The sequence below is a fragment of the Fusarium solani genome (assembly GCF_023522795.1).
Source record: "Fusarium solani strain SB1 chromosome Unknown bctg00000006, whole genome shotgun sequence".
In the NCBI taxonomy this organism is placed as follows: Eukaryota; Fungi; Ascomycota; class Sordariomycetes; order Hypocreales; family Nectriaceae; genus Fusarium; species Fusarium solani.
In genome coordinates, this window is record NW_027072151.1 from 1541657 (window position 1) to 1560627 (window position 18971).

General features: G+C 53.3%; 6 protein-coding genes across 6 annotated transcripts; 2 read left to right on the top strand and 4 right to left on the bottom strand.

Annotated features, from left to right (window-relative positions):
• Positions 1–466: 466 nt before the first annotated feature.
• Positions 467–1492, top strand: MRS44_010208 (uncharacterized protein; the record flags this gene model as incomplete). Its single annotated transcript, XM_046276493.2, has 1 exon — positions 467–1492. One exon carries the CDS (start codon positions 467–469, stop codon positions 1490–1492), a length of 1026 nt encoding a protein of 341 aa, XP_046131350.2.
• Positions 1493–2214: 722 nt separating this feature from the next.
• MRS44_010209 (uncharacterized protein) lies at positions 2215–5070 on the bottom strand (the record flags this gene model as incomplete). Its single annotated transcript, XM_046269927.2, has 3 exons — positions 2215–2985; positions 3037–4646; positions 4707–5070. The coding sequence occupies 3 exons, from the start codon at positions 5068–5070 to the stop codon at positions 2215–2217; spliced, it is 2745 nt and encodes a 914-aa protein (XP_046131349.2).
• Positions 5071–5913: 843 nt separating this feature from the next.
• On the bottom strand, positions 5914–7144 carry MRS44_010210 (uncharacterized protein; the record flags this gene model as incomplete). Its single annotated transcript, XM_046276492.2, has 3 exons — positions 5914–6081; positions 6145–6992; positions 7051–7144. 3 exons carry the CDS (start codon positions 7142–7144, stop codon positions 5914–5916), a joined length of 1110 nt encoding a protein of 369 aa, XP_046131348.2.
• A 2742-nt stretch (positions 7145–9886) lies between these two features.
• MRS44_010211 (uncharacterized protein) lies at positions 9887–10970 on the top strand (the record flags this gene model as incomplete). The annotated part of the gene is made up of 4 exons (XM_065620036.1): positions 9887–9916; positions 9971–10085; positions 10137–10735; positions 10785–10970. 4 exons carry the CDS (start codon positions 9887–9889, stop codon positions 10968–10970), a joined length of 930 nt encoding a protein of 309 aa, XP_065476225.1.
• Positions 10971–11674: 704 nt separating this feature from the next.
• Positions 11675–13254, bottom strand: MRS44_010212 (uncharacterized protein; the record flags this gene model as incomplete). The annotated part of the gene is made up of 2 exons (XM_046271005.2): positions 11675–12881; positions 12947–13254. 2 exons carry the CDS (start codon positions 13252–13254, stop codon positions 11675–11677), a joined length of 1515 nt encoding a protein of 504 aa, XP_046131345.2.
• A 2346-nt stretch (positions 13255–15600) lies between these two features.
• MRS44_010213 (uncharacterized protein) lies at positions 15601–18452 on the bottom strand (the record flags this gene model as incomplete). The annotated part of the gene is made up of 6 exons (XM_046270992.2): positions 15601–15729; positions 15782–16156; positions 16209–16541; positions 16595–17725; positions 17804–18189; positions 18248–18452. 6 exons carry the CDS (start codon positions 18450–18452, stop codon positions 15601–15603), a joined length of 2559 nt encoding a protein of 852 aa, XP_046131344.2.
• Between the last annotated feature and the right edge of the window lie 519 nt (positions 18453–18971).

Consider the following 18971-nt stretch of genomic DNA (forward strand, 5'->3'; position numbering starts at 1 on the left):
ACCTCCACTCATCAACGGAGATTATGTCGGACTCGACGGTGCTAATGTACGAGCCAGTCACCTCACTACGAGATACCGTGCTTGACGCATACACGTAGTGCAACTAAGATTGTGTGCATCGCATACATGGCCAGCCAATCTTGATCCCATCTCCAATCCCTCTCGTCTCGTCTTTTACTCACGCTTCCTTCATCTCACGTCGTCATAACTGTCACATACCCTGAACCACCAGGTACACCCCCTACCCACGTGCGGCGCTCCGCATTTCGCAAGGCAAGGCTACGCAGTGGGCGCTTCCCGAGGGACCGGGGGAGCTAAAAATGTTAGCAACGGTGCTCGCGACCAATCACACTTCCCCGATCCGGATTAAACGGATTAAAGAAAAAAAAAAAGTTGACCGCCCGCCCTCACGTGCAACAAACCTCACTTCCATCCTGTGATAACAAGTCGCCGCGCGCGCGTGACCATGGGAAAGAAACGGAAGCTGTCGCATCAGAATGCGCAGGCCAGGGGGCCCAAGAAGCATCCGCAGCAGCACAAGCAGGAGCAGCAAAAGGCGCACAATGGCCCCAAGAAGGGAAAGAGTAAGCAGCAGCGCCAGGTCGACGAGAAGCCCACGATCCCCTTTGAGCCTCACCACCGCATCCTGCTCGTCGGCGAGGGTGACCTGAGCTTCGCTGCATCCATTGTTCAGCATCATGGCTGTGCCAATGTCACCGCGACTGTCCTGGAGAAGGATGCCGAGGAGCTTCAAGCCAAGTACCCTCATGTTGACGGCAACATTGCTGTGATTCGCGGCGAGGCTCCCAAGACCGAGAAGGCCGACGAGGAAGACAAAGAAGCTTCTACAAAACCTACTGAGGACGGCGAAAATGATGGCGACGACGAGAACGATAGCCAGGGCTCCGATCAAGATAGCGACAACGAGGAAGACTACTACGACTCGGACGATCCAGACCAACCCCCCAGGCGCAAGCGCAAACTCACACCAAATAACAAGCTCCTCTACAACATCGACGCAACCAAGCTCCCCGCCTCCCTCACGCGGTTCGCCGGGTTCGACCGCATCATCTTCAACTTCCCCCACGTCGGCGGCAAGTCCACCGACGTCAACCGTCAGGTGCGCTACAACCAGTCCCTCCTCGTCTCCTTCTTCGAGCGCGCCATCCCCGCCCTGGCGCCCGGCGCCGCAATCGTCGTCACGCTCTTCGAGGGCGAGCCCTACACCCTCTGGAACGTCCGCGACCTCGCGCGCCACGCCGGGCTCCAGGTCGAGCGCAGTTTTCGTTTCCAGGCGCGCGCGTACCCCGGGTACAGGCATGCGCGGACGTTGGGTGTCGTGAGGAACGCAAAGGGGGAGATAAGTGAGACTGGGTGGAAGGGTGAAGAGAGGGCGTCGAGGAGTTATGTGTTTAAGAAGAAGGAAGATATTGTCCCGGCGACGGGGAAGAAGAGGCGGAAGGGTGACGATTCCTCCGACGATGAGGACTAAGAAATTATATAAGGGAGCGGCGCAGAGGCGGTTGTTTGACACATTGATATAAGCTAGGTTGGGGATGGGCCAGCACGGAGCCTCTTATTCGTATGGCGTATGGCGCTTTTGACGGGATGGCATTAAGCATAGCATTGAACATGTGTTTCTCTTCAAATATTTGCATTTAACACTCCCGATACCTTCAAAGGCGAGTGCAGATTGCGTACATGCCTTAATGATACAGGGGGTATATGATTCGTCCTCCTCTGTCGCCTCGCCCATGGTGAACGCCAAGCATCCCAGGATCATCCTCACAATAAAAAGCCCACCCAAATCTTGGTCCTCGGCCTATTCCCAATTCGCCAGCTCGCAATCCCCGCAAATAGCATGTACACGAGTAATGTTCGTTCTTCCCGCAACACCAGAATGCGCCGTTTCGGTAGTAGTCCCAATCAGATAATGACGTGCGTGGTATGTATAACAAATGTCGAAGTCTCCTCCCTCGTGAGTGACCCGTGGACGAAAGGTGCAAAAAATGCCTGCCTTTTATATAGTAATGGTGGTACAACTCGCCTGGTATTGGCCCTCAAACTCCTGAAATGCAGATAGAATTATGCCCCCAACCAGCTCCATTAGTGCTCCTAGGTAACCGCAGTTTGACCTCTCAATAGCCCCGCAACTCCTGTTCTGTAGCCTCATTCTGCTTGTCCGTCATGCAGTTGTCTCCGTTACGCCGATCCCTAGGCTTCACGGCTCAGCTGGGATGGCTCGTTCGAAGCAATCGGTGCGTCCTCCTTGGCGCCCCTTATGGCATCTTCCGTGCACTTGGTGAGGTTGGCTTCATCTTCAAGTCTCTGTGCCTCCTCGTTTTCCCTCATGAGGGCCTCCTCCTGCTCACGGAGAGCCTGCTGTTCAGCAGTGATGATATCCTCCATGGCTGATTGCGGGGGAGGAGGAGGGGGTGGTGGTGGGCTAGGTTCATCCATCTCGTCCTCCCTCACCCTTTTCACTGTCGGTCCCTCAGATGAAGCGAGAGATGGGGATCCTGACGCCTCAACTTCAACTTCTCGCTTCCGTTTACGATCAGGGCTGGTCGAGGACCTAGGACCATCATTATCTGACAATGCAGCCTCGTCCACCTCGTCCGCCATAGGCACGTCGTCCTTTGCGTGAGAAGAACCAGCCAGTCTGTCAGCAGCAGAACCTCCATTGCGATCTACCCTTCCGTCAAGGCCTTCGCCATCCTTGGTCTGCTTTTGTGCCGCTCGGGCGGCCTTGCGCTTCTGATGCTCACCGTATTTCTCCACGGCGCGGTCCAAAAAGTCGTTGACAAACTTCTTCATCTTCTTGGCCTGCTTGTCACTGAGTGGTGAGCTGGGATCGCCCACTCGATTATTCTTATAATCCGAAGCGACAAGCTTCTTGGCAATATCTTTGCCTAGCCGCTTGAGCTCCTCCTTAGGAAGTTTGTGATGGAATTTGTCGAGGACATGCTTGATATGAGGGAATAGCTGTATGTTGTTGTTAGAAGAGACCTAGATCAAGTCTTTTGGCGAACATACCGTATTCTCGTAAATCTTCATTTGCTTTTCGATTGAGAGAGACCGCCACTTCTCCGGCTTGGGCTCCTTAGTCGGAGTTTCAGCCGCTTTGGGTGTTGAGACTGTGGGATGTTTCGGTGTCCCCTTCTCTGTGACTTGATCGATGATGCTCTGGATAGCTAATTGCTCCTTCATGGCTTTGGATGGTGCCTTTGCAACTGGCTCTGCAGCTGGCTGGGTCGGCTTCTGCCAAGTGGTAACCCCCTGCTTGTTATAGAAGTAAGTGTTACCCGCTGCATCCTTGGCAGTGAACCACCCCCGAGGTAGCGGTGCGTTGAAGGGTGCTCGTCGCGGGCGTCCGCCATTGTGGAAGAAGGCATTGTTCCTCTGGGGCACACTATTTCGAGGACCCTTTGGCACTTCAACGTTGTTGAATGGCGATGTAGTCTTGGAAGTCGACTGGGCTGCCTCATCCTCTCGGCCTGCTCCCCTGCGCTCCTCAAACGAGTTAGCAGCGGGCGCATTGGGATCAAACTTCCGCCGTCGAATTCGATAGCCCATCTCCAACTTGCTCCATTCATCGAGGAGCTTCTTGGACCGGGTTGCCACGTCTTCATGGTCGGATCGTGTCAAGCTTTCAACTGTCGCCTCGATCTTGGAGTCCTGAATCTTGTTCCTCGTCAAGCGAGGGAACTTGTCAAGAATTGTCAGGATCTGAATGACAAGATTGTGGTCGTCAAGGAAGGTGTTGAGTGTTGTCTTGAGAATCTGGTAGGCGTGCATCCGCATGACACAGTGGATGACACGCTCATCGTCGCATCGCTGAATACGTTCGAGGAGCTTGACGGCGATCCACTTCTCCTTGGACTGCATAAGGGTAGCCATGACTTTTCGGGCGTCGTCTTCGCTGAGGCTACGCGGCTGTATGCTGTTGACGTATTCCTCGTCATCCTCGTCAGGCTTCTTCTTCCGAGGCTTCTTTGCAACCGACGTGTCCCAACCGTCACCACCATCAATACCAAGCGCCTCGACTGTGGCGGCTGGCAGTTTAGTGGCGCGCTCAGTTTGTGTCTTGCCGCCGATGAAGCCCACGCAGTTTGGCTCGCCGCAGTAACAGGGTTGAGGATCAGCGCCATATCGATCGACGTTGTAGTTGAAGACCAATTCTTCGCCGGCTTGGATCTTGCGCAATGTGAAGATGCCCATCCGAAGCTTGTCTCCAACCACCCACTTGTCCACATAGCAGTTGGGGTTGCACGAGTGATTGCAGAAGCGACCCAGGTTTCCCTTCTTGGTTGCGTCCACAAATTCGCTCTTGTTCAGAGACATAAAGTAGAAGTGCTTGATGCCCTCTTCATCGTACTGAAGCATACGACGCCGGAAAGTGGGCTCGTTGATCACCTCGCCGATGTACTCATAGACAAAGTCGTTGGGCTGCAGGTCCGCGTCCGCTCGAAGACCAAATCCCTTCTTTTCGGTCTTGATGACAGACACAGTGGCGTATTGCTTGCGCTGGAATCGCTGGTTTTGGCAGCCGCCTCCACAATTTCCAGCCTCGGCGCTGCACTCCATCTTGGTCGCTCGGTTGATGCAATCCGAATCCTCGCCACAAGCAAAGTTCTCGCCATCGCCTAGAAATGCCAATTAGCACAATCATGACTCATTCGCAGCCGAAATCGTTAGAGACATACGCCATTCCTCTCGACACTCGCAGTCCAGGGAGTCGTTATCTGTAGATCCCAGGTGCTTTGAGCCGTAAAGACAGTCGGGTATGACCTGGAAGAAGTTGTAGGACTCAGTGGTCACGTCCGGGAGGTGGTCGAAAAGGACGGGTTCGCGGGTGGCGGCCAATTTCTGGGAGGCTTTTCGAGACAACCTTGGAGGCTTGGTCGAGCTCGGCGTGTCCGCGCTTTCGCTGCGCGACTTGACACCATCGTGTGACGCGGTTGGCGATCGGGATCCGTCGTGGCTATCGTTGGTAGTGGTCATGGAAGCGCTGCCCTCCTGCTTCACGCGCGCGCCGTTCGCGCCCTCCTCGAGCTTGATTTCCCCCATTTTGCTGGTCGTATACTCGTCATCCTCCATCAGTACATGAGAAGCGATGGCTCGAGGGCCGGGTTTCGAAGGGATTTCCGATTGCTATCGAAGGAAGGAACGGTCGCGTTGGATACGTAGAGGCACCAGGAGCCTAGCAAAGACAAAGACGCGAGGAATGGCTGTTCCGAGGACAGCGAGAGTGTGGAGCGTGGACGTGGTGGAGCGAGCAACGGCGCATGGGGGAGAAATGAAGCGGGAAGCCGAGCCTAGAGAGAGAGCGATCAAGGCCAACTTCAGGGTCGAATGGTCACGCGCGAGAGCAGCGAGGTGAGGAAATGAGGCCAGGACACTTCAAGGCCGTGCATCCACGATTACAGAGGATGATGGAGGGACAAAGCCGATCTCGAGTCCAGAACGCTCATTCCGCCGACTCGGTCAAGCCATGGCAAAATAGCATGTTCGAGGCGGAATTTTATGCCCCCGAATCCCCGACACCAAAAAAGACCCGATGCGCTCTTCCCTAGCACGCAGGTTAAAGAAAAAACGAGACATTGATACAATAGCATTGGCGATCCTCCCCTAAACCTCCCCTAAAGAATAGTGAAATCCTACATAAAACTTATAATTAATAAGGATATTCTTTCTTAATATTTGATATTATTTCTCTAAACTCACCTATAATATTTGAGTAGGTTTAGATTACCTCTCTGTCGTCCCGATGTTCATTTATTTCTTCACCTACGCGCCTAGGTTCCCCAGTCGCGCAGAGCCGATCTGTAAGCCACCCGAGTCAGAGGCGCCTAGCGCCGGAGATAGTTGCCAGCATTGCTTGCTTCTGTCCGGGCAACAATCATGTCTTTCTTATTGCACCATTTCTCGTGGTTTCAAGCCCCGGAGGGTTCTCAATGTTGAGGAAGTGCTCAGGATGCGCCTTAGAAGCTCTTGGTAGTTCCAGCCCAGCGCTGCACCGCCCAGCAGGGTCAAACTGGCCTGATCTTCGCGGCCAGGCCGGCCAGGTCCTGTCATGTTCTGTGGTAAAGAAAGCGGTCAGCCGGCTGTTTAATTTAGGTCTGGTCAAACGGAGAAACGAACCGGCTTCATGTTCACGTCAAACAAGGCAAACTTGGAGTCGGCCGAGTCCTTGAATCTTCGGACATCGATTCGGATCGGAGCAGTTACCCCGAGCTCTCGGGCCGCCCTCTCGCACTCCGCTGCCACTTGCTGGTACGTCGGCTCACCGCCCTCAGCAGCTGTAATGGCTCGCGAGTTTGCAGTGACGGCGACAGTTCCATTGTACGGTGCGACGCCGTCGACGTGGTTGAACCGGGTGACAACTGGTAGGGCCCAGTAATTGTCCTTGCCAGGACCAGGTGGCATCACCGTAACCGTTGCCTCCTCGCCTGATAGAAACTCTTCCAACATGATAGCTGGCGACTCTTTGAACAGTGACCGGGCGTGGTCAGCTAGCTCCTGAGAATCGTGGCAGACGCGCACGCCATGACTACCACGACCTCGGATTGGCTTTGCGACCACTGGGAAGGGGAGGTCGAGTTTCTGAATGTCTTCTTCAACATTGGTGCTCTCATTGATAGTCCATGAGCGTGGCATTGTGAAGCCGCCAATGCTGCGGAGTAGATCATTGACGAATTCCTTGTCATCGTACTGTTCGACAATCAAAGGACCCTGGCAGACGACTCTGATGCGATCCTGGTGTTCAGCGATGCGTGCAGAGGTTTGGAGAGGATGCGCTGCGAAAAGAATGGTATTGGCCCATAGGTGAGTGGCACCTTTTTCGATTGCTTCCATGATCCCATCTTCGGTGTCGGGGAAAGACCATCCAGCTTGGTCTTCTGGTTTAAGGTCATTGCCGGGGCAGACAACCTCAATATCAGGAGCCTGGCTCAACGTGTAAGCGATATCGGCACCAGAATCGAGATAACCTAAAAAATCCCAACATCAGCAACTGGTGATAACTCGGGCGGGATTTGATCAATTCACCTCCAGGTTTCTTTGGCTTTCGAATGCCATTGATAACGGGAGGATCGAGGCCTTGATAAAGCACAGCGACACGGGGTTTTGGCGTTGAATCCATTTGTTGTGAGATGTTGCTCACAGAGCGATTGGCGGAGAACAGTAAGCTTGGCAGACTGTGGATTGGGGTGTGTCTGGCAGTAGCGCGCGATTGAGTGCACAGCAATCGAGGCAGAAACTTGCATGTAAAAAGCATTATGGATTGAGCAATAACGCGTCTCAATGGGTAAAAGTGCAACAAGTGGATTTTGATTCTGTTGAAGGAGTCGTCCTGGGGAACTGATCGTCATCCCCGGGCATCTAACTTAACGTGTGGGTGGACCCTCTCGGTTGTCATTCTGCCGTGTAAGCTGCCTTGCCGAAGCTTGTATCGTTGAAAGTGCAAATACTGGAGTATCGAGTATCACGAACGGCATATTTACTCCAAGGCGCGCATAATATGTTGCTAATTGCTATATTATTATTGTTGTTTAATTCCCTTCAATGACGTATCATATAAGTATTCCTATTGGCATCAATAACAATCCAAGCCAAGCTTAAAAGCCATTGTTCAAGCTATCATGAGTGGGCCCCAGTTAGCAACTGCCAGCTCATTGTGCATGCCTGCAACATCCCCGGCGTCTCAAAAGGAAGGCGCAACGCCGTGGCGGGACTTGATTATAAAAGGGCAAGTACGCTCGAGTCTAAGTTGACTTCATTCTTGTGTGTTTGATTTTCCTGCTCCTAAAAACAACCAAAATGTGCCCAGGTATCGCGACAAATCCTGCCTCAACGCTTGAGATCCATCTGTATCTGACCTGAATGGACCCTTGACGAACCCATGGACAGTGCCCTGGCCACCAAATGCGACAAGTCGACTCTGTTGCCAGCCTGATTCGCAAGCCCATTTGATTCAGTGACCAGTCACTCATGCCGCACGGTTTCCACTGAAAAGGCCTCCACCGAGAAGAGGAAACAAAGAAAATGGAGAGTGAAGAGAAAAGTCCATGGCCAATAAGCCAAGCCCCTCGCAGTCTTTGTCCGTCTCCCCTTGTTGCACCAACAGCCCCTTGCCCAACCCAAGCCTACAGAAAGGGAACAGCCACTGACCTTGCACAGCTTGAGCCACATCGTTGGTGGGCACCGAGAACAAATACGGTATCGCCAGGCCTGCGTTTGGTCATAGTGCAGCCGCATGCGTAAAAGACCAATGACGAAAGCGAGATCCATGCAATGTGCGTCGATGGGCTGAGCTCGTGAACACGAGGCATGGACGTGAGCCTGGACATGTGAGAAGAAACATATGAGTTGGGTCAACGACACCTCGACAGGTCGAGTCAGGCGCTCTCAGGTTTTAGTGGGATTGGCCACCGAGGCCGACAAGACCCGTCCTGATGCATCCGCGGCTACCGCACTTCACTCCATCTTACAGCACCCAGATGGGTTGATCAAAAAGGAGGGTGGCTGCAAGCTGCGGTGCCTTGGCTCTTATTGAGGCAACCCATGGATCGTGGGGTCATGGACAAGCAGCAAACCAAGCTGCACGGCAAATTGGACTCTCTGGAGTGAGACAGAACAGGGCTCACGGGCAATGGTATCGAGACATGTGCTTGATCAACTTCCTTGTTTGGCCCCGGCTTTCGAATATGGCCATGACTGATAACGACACTTCGCAACCCAAATGATGCGCCAGAGGCCAAAAGGATTGCCAGATCCTGGAACAGGCTTGACCTGTACGACGGGACACACCCACACTGGATCAACGAGCCCCTGATCCCCTGACGCGATTGCTGGATCACATCTTGTGCATCGCCCTCTCGGCCGCTCCCGTGCTGAGGCTGTACCGGTATAGCTTGCAGCTGATGCACACTATTGGGAGCCTGCGAACCGCATGGCAACCAGCCAGCGTCTTGGTGGCTCTCAGGGACCCAGATCATCTCGGTCGCGGTCCCTCCTGTGCGCCCTCTGTCTCTTGCAGTGGAGGTTTGCTCTGGTCTGACACTGCCCGAGCGTGTGCGCTTTGGCTGATCTGCCACCTGCCTGGCAGCTGTCATCAGCATCAGCGGACCAGCTATATTTTCCTTGGTACAGGCAAACATGAACGCGCTTTTCGTCCCAACCATCACTCTCTTGGGTGAATGATCTTGTTCGCATCTCGAGTGCCATTCACCGGACGTCTCTCTTGCCTCCTCATTCACAGTCGCCAACCACAGCCGGGCCCATCTTTCAACACCTCGATCTGCGTGTCCCAGGCTACACTCGTTACCGATTCTCGTCTTTACTTGGAGAGTGAATATCGGAATCCTTTTGCGCGACATCGATTAGGAGACTCTCAACCAAGAACCAGCAAGATTCCCCTCGCTCACACGTGCGCCACAAGCTGCTGTGGCAAGGTTACTGGCTCGGACTCTGTAGGATCTTGTACTTCAGGTTCGGCTTGTGCGAGCGACGCGGTGTCCTTCGCTTCTTTTCCCTTTCGCTACTACTTGCAACCCATCGCCATCGATACTGCTGCACGGGACGGTCGAGCCGGCTCTCTGGGTTTCCTCAACAGACCACATTCCGAGATCGAGCGTGGTACAGGCCTCCGACGTTGGATTTGCCGCGGCTCGAGTCTTGTTGGCGCCTCAACGTTGGACTTTCTTTCAACACAGTCGCTAGCGAAGCCCTTTCAGTAATCATACCAAGCACCAAGGTCGTGACTGTGATGAGCTCTCATTTCTGCTAGACATTTTGTTGGACACACTGTTGAACAGCGAGCTTTTGGACCCGAAGAGCTATTTGCTCTAGATATTTGCTTTCTCTTTGAGTTGAGCTGATAGGAATGATGGAGCCGTTCACCGAGGAGGAGAAGGTATGTTATTACCCTTCATAGTTTCTAGGGGTCACTGACATAGTATTTTCAAAGCGACTGCTTCTCGCGGAGATAATCAAGAACAGCCAGCTGGATGTCAAGATTCTTGGAAGATTTATTAAATCTAACCGTATCGAGCCCAACTGGATGCAAATGCAGCTTCCAGCAGGTATGCACATCTATTTACACTCTCCTATATCTATACTGATTTACTTTTAAGGCCGCCCCATGGCTGATTGCATGCGAGCTGTCGATGGTTTAGATATTAAACCGCGCGGCAGGAAGCGCAAGGTGACATACAAAGAAGAACCAGACAGCCAGAGTGGCAAGGAGGCCGCTTCGACAAGTTCTCAAGAGCTTCCTCCTCTTCCCCGGCCTTCTGTACCCTCGAGACATGTACCGATCCTACCACGCCCCTCGTCGACTGAATCTCGCGAGTCTCCCTCGTCTCAGCCAACCGCGCCGCTGCCGAAGAGGAAGAGAGGTCGCCCATTATATGCAGGCAGGGAGGCAGTTGGTCACCAGCCCGCTATTCTACGACATATTGCACCAAAGCCTTCCGAGGAGCCGCGACGAGAGCAACCTAGACAGTTGCAGCCAGCAAACGGCCCTGCCCCTCGCGCTATTCTACCTAAAGTATATCGCGAAGTTCCCCATCAGGGGGCTATTCCACCCTCAAGCCAAGTCCCTCATGTCCAACAGCCAAATGTCGGGCCAGCCGCAACATCTTACTATCCTCCTATTTCTACCAACCCACGCCCAGCTGTGGCTCGTCGAAATGCACGAAGACAGCTCCTCGGGCTTGAAAACGGCCTCCAGGTGAGCCAAGAAACATGTCCACGCTTTCGAATGAAACTAATACTTTTAGGGCCCCATGATCCAGAGATTAGCAGAGCCCTCACCTCTTCGACCTCGATCCCTTAGTGGGGTACAGCGAGTAACCACCGACGATGCTTCATCGGGGTTCAGACTTCAGCCTAGAGCCGACGACCGTGCCACTGCTGGAAAGTCTCGTCGAACTCGGGCATCGTCAGAGAGGTCGAGTTCGAAATAGGGCAGTGACTGCGAAATGAGATTGCGACGAATACCTATGAACCAGGTAACCTCGACTATACCCTAGTTCTCGATGGACTACACAGCTTCACTTCTATACTTCTTTACATGGACTAGCTGGCTAGCCACGTTTTTATAGTTCCGGCTTGATTGCCGCAGTGCTATATTTGGGAACACCAGAGGATCATTGCTATTATACTTTGTAGGAATATCGCGAGGGGAATACCACGCTGGACATTGGAGAGCGCGATTATAGAAGAGGATGTGCTCAAGTCTCTAAAGCTGGACATGACTCTTTAGAGACTGTAAGAATATATAATCTTTCTTTTAAGCCGTGCACTTAATTCTCTACTGCTTGAATATTGCCGCCCTGAAATCTAATGTCAATTCTCAAACGATAAGATGGGCCCATTGAGGAAACAAAGCCACAGCAACAAAGACATAATCACAAGGCCAGATAAAAGGCAAGACGCTTTAACCAAGTTGCATTAAACTCCTTTGTCTTTAGACATAAATCATTCCATCAAGCTTTTTTCAAACACAACCCACGCATACATCACCAAACATTCGCGGAATATAGATGCGACAGATACCGAGTCTGTAGCCCTCGGCCGAGTGATAACCCAATCCGGCTCCCCTGAGCCAGCCCTTGACTCCAATATGTATATGCGACCGTGATCATTATATTGCCTTGCAGCTTGTCATTTACTCCTTGGCAATCTTCTCAACAGTGTCGAGGAGAATGTCGGCGTGCTTCTGCTGGAAGATGAGCATGGGGCGCAGGCGGATAGCATCCGTACCGCTGCCACCAATGTTGACACCGAGAGCCTTGGACTTGGCGAGGAACTGGTCGCGCTTGGGGTTGTCAAAGGCGATAAAGGTGCCCTGGCCCTTGCCACGGAGGTTCTGGAACTGGCCAGGATACTTGCGGGAAAGACCCTCAAGCTCGCCGTAGAGGTAGTCACCAACGCGAGCGGTGTGGTTGACGAGATCGAGTCGGTTGATCTCGTCGACGATGGCCTTGAAGAGGATGGCTCGCGAAGGATCGCCCATCCAAGTGTTGAACTGACGGTAAGGCTTGTTGGGACGGATGGCGGCATCACCATAGTAGAAACCGGCAGCCTGAGCCTTCTTGGAGAAGGTCACGATATCGGGAGGGGTCTCGAGATTCCAGTGCTCATGAGCCCAGAACTTGCCGGTGGCACCGACACCAGTCTGAACCTCGTCCACGATCAGGAGGACGTTGTGCTTCTTGGTCAGGGCGCGAAGCTTGCGGAAGAAGTCGGGCGAGGCGTGGTTGTCACCACCCTCACTCTGAACGGGCTCGACAACAACAGCGCAAGGAGGCAGATGATAGTTCTTGATAAGGTGCTCGACCTCGTCAAGGCTGGCCTGCTCAATCTTGCGGTTCTCCTCGACGTTGTCCTCCAGAGGATATTGGAGCTTGGGGAAGGTAGCCTGGGGCCAGTCAAAGGCGGGAATATCGATCTTGTGAACGGCCTTGGAGCGGGTAGTCGAGAGCGAACCGAACAAGCGGCCGTGGAAGCCAGTCTTGAAAGAAAGAATAGAGAGCTCGGGGGCACCAGGGGCCTGGTTGAGCATGGCACTCTCAAGCTCTTGCTCAGTGAACTCAACGTCGGGGCCACCGCGCTCCTGCTGTCGGCGGTACATGAAGGCGGCCTTGTAAGCTGTCTCGTTGGCGTCGGAACCAGTCATGGCTGTGAAGACATGGTCCAGGCCGCGAGGAGCAACGGTGAGGAGACTGGACTTAAGAAGATCGGCCCAGTCATGCGAGGGGAAAGCGCCGAGGGCGGGACGGTTCACAATGGCGCTGACCATCTCGGGGCTGGAAGCAGCCTTGATGAGGGCGGGGTTGTTGTAGCCGATGGCGATGGAGGCAATCTGAGCGAAGCTTTGTGTGTGTCAGTCTGGTCCTTTAATACCAATTGGTCGTCAAACACAGTAGGGAGCTCTTACACGTCGAGAAGCACGTTGCCATCAGGGTCAGCAATGTAGTTACCCTTGCTCTTGGTGTAGTCGGCAAGCATGTTCATGCTGCGGGTATCAAAGACCTGAGTGAGCTCCTCAATGTGCTGCTTGGTCTTGGGGCCGGGAATAGCAGTCTTGACGGTGGGAGCCTCGGGCTCGCCAGGGAACAGGGACTTTTCCGAAGCGGCGGCAGCCATTCGCATGTTTCGCGAGGTAGCAAAAGAGCGGCGGGCAGCGACGCGGGAGGCGGAGAGGGCAGCGGGCCGGGCGGCCACGCCAGCGCGGAGGGCCGACATGACGATGGTGTTTGGCTGTTTGGAGGGGGCTTGGATAAATAGAGCGGTTCGAGAGTGTTGAAGGTGAGAATTGGTCTACTACAAGGAAAAGACAGGTTGTTAGCAACTTGTGGTAGTGTCAAGAGCTCGATGGTCAAGAGGGAGGGTGTCGTCATGATAGGCCAACATTGGATCACCAAGGTACAGAGAGAAGAGTAAAGTATAACAAAACAAGAGAGGAGCAGGATAACTTACTTGAACCGACGCTCTTACTGTCCCTTGAAGCACAAGCTCAATGATAGGTATCGTGACAATTGGGAAGAAACAGACCAGGAGGGAGACTGGCTGGCCCTTTTATATCATGCCCAGCCCTGGAATCACCTCCCGCCCCTCCAGATGTCTCTCCCCCTCCCGTCCCCCAAAAGATCCATCCAGTCATGACTTCTTCTTCCCGCCTCGTCTCGAGCTCGGGCGTTAGCGGCTGCCAGAAGCGAAAGTAAAACCAACGTCTCCCCGCAATCGCTCCAGCCTGCGCTGCTGGGGCTTGACCGAGCGGAGCGGGAGGGTTGGGTAGCTAGCTAGAGGAGGATGGAGGAGGGAGACTCACTGGGATGGGAGGAAACAGGAAAGAGAGGGGTGAGGTTAGCAAGTTGCCTCTAGAGGAAAGTACCTTGACTCAGCTACCAGTGAGCTCTCACCTTTTCCTCGGCCTCCACCTCGATTCTTTTTGGATTCTACACCCAAACCATCTATAACATCCTGAAAAGAATTCAAGTCATCCCGATCCATTGCCGAACAAGTTTGGAAGCTGCGCCAGTTGTTCTACTCAAGTCCCTTCGCAAACTCAATTGACTTTCTCCCTCTGTCAACGTCAAGGCGCGCTGTGATAACAACCCCCCCTGCCACGTTATCCACCCCAGCTAGATCTCGATAGGCAAGGCAAACCGCAGTACCGAACACACCGTGCAGCCGATACGTACCGGCATCATCATTCGTCCTGCTCTCCATTTCATGCCAGATTCGAACGAAACCCGTGAGGCCCGTGAACCTGCCCTCGTGGCTCAATCTGCCGATGCAGCTGGCCAATCATTTCCTCCTGCACTCAAAAAGATGTGGTAATTAGCCCTCCCCTCCACTTGGGAATTTGGGGAATTCTCGTTACAGAAGCTCTTCACGGGTTGGCCTTCCTGTTTGTGGGACGCGCTATCGCATGGGACCTTCACGTTGTCAAGGCGCGGGGTATCTCCATATCAACGATGGGGTACTCTACCGAGCTTGAACGCCGTTTTCGATTACGTGGAAAACACCCTCTTACTACACTGGCCTACTAGCCGGAATTTCCCATCCTGGCGATTCACCGAGCTTCACCACCCGCGAACTCGCCCTCTTTGGTAGGTTATCCTCACTCGGCGGGGGTTGTTCTGGACCCAGATGCGTCGTGTCTTCGTTGGAGCCTCACACCCCACGAACTGGTCCGGTGGCCGTCATTCACAACCCCCGGGCCGGTTCCGGTCCCGGAGCCGTCCACCATTATCGGCTGCAAGAGTTCCTCGGAGGGCGTTGACGTGCTGTAATGTGTGTAGTATCTACGGAGATCGGCAACATGATAAGCCCACGATTCCAATAATTTAGCATGCAAGGTACGTAGCGTAGTGTAATTAGCACATCAGGGCGGTCCAGAAGCCTCCCCGTTTCGGCAGGTCGAGGGAGATGGGGGCGGGGGGCCGTGGAGTTCATGTCTGAGGTGGCTAGCCGTCTCACTTGACCTGACATACTGGACTAGTTAGTATACAAAGGTTGCTTCGTTCGCTCCTTCGTGAGCAAGGCCAGCCATGCATCCATAGATGCTTTCGTCGTTTCTCGTCTGATGGCTAGAGCAACCTGGTTCCAAGCGAGACCACACCGATGCCGATATCAGTCACTGGGTCATGCCCCATCCCGTGCCGGACAATGATATCCAGAAAAGTCAACAGTCAATCATCTCGAACAATCAGTAAAAAGCAAAGTTCAACCTGCTAATGATGCTTCTGGGACAAATTCAAACGACAACGCCATCGCCAATGTTGATGCCAATGCAATGCAATGCCAATAGTACCCGAGGAAACTCGCGCCCAACCATCATCATCTTCTCCTTCATCTCTCCAAGGTCCAAGCCTGAGCCTGGTTCTGGTAGAATCTCATTATTACCAAAAGGGCGATACCCAAATCTTTCGTATCTCCATCTTTACAATACCGCTGGTGCTCCAACAGAGGGTTCGTTACTCGCTACTCGCTCCCATGCTCGCGCATATACCTGACAAAAGTCTTCTTGTGGGTCTGTGATTTCTTGTCAGCCTCCATTGCATGATCATGACTACTGAGTACTGCTCATAGCGTAAGACCTACCATTCCGGCGTATTTGCCGTCTTTCAGAACACAAATGTATCGAAGACCCAACTTGGAGAACAATTCGTAAACCAAATCCATCGGCGACTTGATATCGAGCGCAACCGGTGCCTTCCAATCATGTTAGCAGCAGTCAAGTGAAACCGAACAGAAGAGGACTCACGGGATCAATGTATGGCGTAAAGTCAGTCGGATCGAACACGTCGTTGTCCTCGTCAATGCTGGGAATCCGGTCCATCAAGCAAAGATCCGTACTTTCTTCCACCAGCTGATCCAGCGCATATCCTAGATCAGGCACAGGAATCAAGCCTACCAGGATACCATGTCGCACAATGGGCAAACCTCCATCAAGCTCACCAGCTCGGTGCAGAAGCTCAAGCTTGACTCGCAGACTGGTTGCAGGCACCAAAGGCGAGTTGGTAATGTCGATGAGACGCTCTCGTCGGATCCGCGGAACAATGTCTGCGAGATCTTCCGTGAAAATCGGTTTATGCTTGTTATCCAGGAATGGGTATGAGTTCATGCTCGTAAGAAGGTCCTATCACAGTCAGTTACTCCACCAGCCCACATACTCAAGAATTAAGACTTACATAGATACTGTTGGGCTCGATAGCATCTGCCGTCCACTTTGCCACAAGAATGGCAAGTGAGAATGGCAGCACATAGTCGAGGCTACCGGTGAGCTCGAACAGAATGACAGCCAGCGTCACAGACAATCTCGTTACGCCGCACATTGTAGCACCGGCCGCAATGAGACCATACACACCAGGTTGGATGCAAGATCCGTCCTGGCTGAATGCACAATTGCCCCAGACGCCCCAATCAGGGACTCGGAGCACAGTCCATTGTACAACATGACCAACAATTCTGCCCATCAAGCCTCCTACGACCATGGATGGGACATAGATTCCAGCAGGTACTTTCTAAAACGCGTGTTAGAGAGATCTTGAACTGTCTGGTCGATGCAAAGACTTACGATTCCAAAAGTGATAACTGTCAAGAATCCCTTGATCAAGAGCGCCACAAACAGGTGAAGAAGGATTGGGGGAATGTCATCAATTGACTTGGGACAGAGTGTTTGCTCTTCCCAGTCCATGTCTGACCCGTCGCAGGGTGAAGCCAGGTTCAGGAGAAGCTCGGCAACAGGCAGCCTCGTCAAGGCATTCCAGTAGCTCATCAGGCCTGTCACCAAGGCCACGAGAAACACTTCAAGGAGCGGGAACTTCTTAATCACATGGATTCGTCGGAAGGTCTGAGCCCAGTACTTGGAGGCCTTGATGAAGAGGGCTCCGACGGCGCCGCCGATGATTCCCACAAAGATGAAGGTGACAAGCTCGAAATATTCCCAGTCAACAAGGTACCGCACCTCGAACAGAACGATCTTGTGAGTGCCGTATGGGTTCAGGAACTTGAGTGACAAGGCTGCGACGATGCAGCAGAAGAATGTCCTGAACAGCGTCTTGGCCGGGAAAAAGTACGATACTTCTTCCAGGCCGAAGAGAACTCCTCCCAGGGGAGCACCAAAAGCCACAGCGACACCGGCAGCTGCAGCGGCCGAAATGACCTCTCGTCGCTTGCCGTCGTTCCGGTCGTATTTTGAAAAGATACGACAAAGAATGTTGCCCACACAAGCAGCCATGTGGACGTATGGGCCCTCCTTTCCAAGACTCATCCCTGACGCAACACTAAGGATCAAGGCAACCATCTTGATCAAGAGAGTCCTGACACCGAGGAATCCGTGAAGAACGAAACCGCTCAGAATGACACGTACTTCAGCCACTCCACTTCCTGCCGCAGAATAGTAAATCATAGGGGGGTTTTCCGGCTTCAAGTCGGCAACTGGTCGAGGAGTAGAAGATTCGCTGCCGCCCGGTTCGTCATAGGTCTGTTGTGGATCGTCGGCAGCTAGGTTCTCATCAAGAGTCGTAAGGTGGTAGGCCGAAGGCACGACCGTCTTAGTCCAGAGAGCAATCCAGCATGCAAGAAGCGCAAGAATGACAACAAACACCATGTAAATGATGAAGCTGCTCCAGATGTCTCCAAAAGGATAGTTCAGGGTGTAAGACCAGCTTGTCCAGTCTTCACAGGCGCCATCCGGGCAGCACCTCTGAATCTCAAGTTAGCCTAGTTGGTCTCGAAGCAAGCTGGTGTTCCTCGTAGGACAAAACACCAGGTCAATACGTACCTGTCTGTTGAGATACCAGGCCCGAGAACAGTAGCCATCCTTGAAATCAAACACGGATGATTCGGCAACATCAACCGTGTAAGCCATCAAGGCGACAATGAAGCCGCTCAGAGCACTGAGTATCCAGCCTTGGGCACCGTCAAATATGATGCGAACCCGACCCCAAACATCCTTTCGACTTCGCAGCTGCTTGACACGATACGAATCGGCAATGGCGTCGTGGACCCAGTCGGTACTGGTGAATTGATCGTACCACACGCGCTCGTCGGGGAAAATGGTGCCTTTTGACTCGGCCATGGAGGACTCATGACGATCCGAAAGGGCGTGTATTATTCTCGAGCCCCATGAAGGGTGTCGGCTGTGATGTCGTGAACCATGATATCCACCTAGAATAAAAAGACGGTTAGTCAAGTCCAGTACCGGTGACAGGGTCATTCTGCGAACCTGTGTAGCTCTGGTCTCTGGAGAGAGACGGATTTTGGCCCCGACTCGAGCTTGGTCCTGCGATGCGAACTCGTGATCTTGAGGTCGTGAGAAGCGGTGATCGTTCGTCCGGCTCGCCGACAGATTGATTCCGACTCAAAGGATGCGGCCGTCGAACAGACCGTGGGGAAGGCGGCTGAGAGCCCTCACTCCCGCCTTCTGCCATGATGGTGAGAAAAGAACCAACCCAAGGTGGAGGGCGCCCGTGGTGGTAAGCCTAAATTATCGCCGAAGCTGGGATCCAGAGAAACAAAGCCCGACACAACAGCACCACCCAAGAAGCAACAAAACAGAGAAATCAGAACAAGAAAGAATAATCCGAGAGAAGGGGCAAAGTCTGATCCAAGCCTTTGATTTCGACGCCCGTCAGTGTCTTGCTGGGGCCTCGATGGTTCGTCAGTTGGCACACCGTCACCTTCAGGGTCCAGGTGACCTTTAATGGGCGTGCGCGCGTGGAGGCGCCAAGCGTGGCTCGGTATCGGGATCGCGGGGAGAATCGCAGGATGGAGGGACAGACGGGGAGATCGACGAGGAAAAGAGTGCGAGGTTTGTAGGTATTGTTGTTGTTGAATAAATAGGTACACCCAAGTATCGTCGACCAAGGTTTGTAACGGTTCTGTGCCCGTCTGTGGATGGCAACCTGCTCGGGGATGATTCGGCCGAGTCGACTCGAGTTTATCGAGAG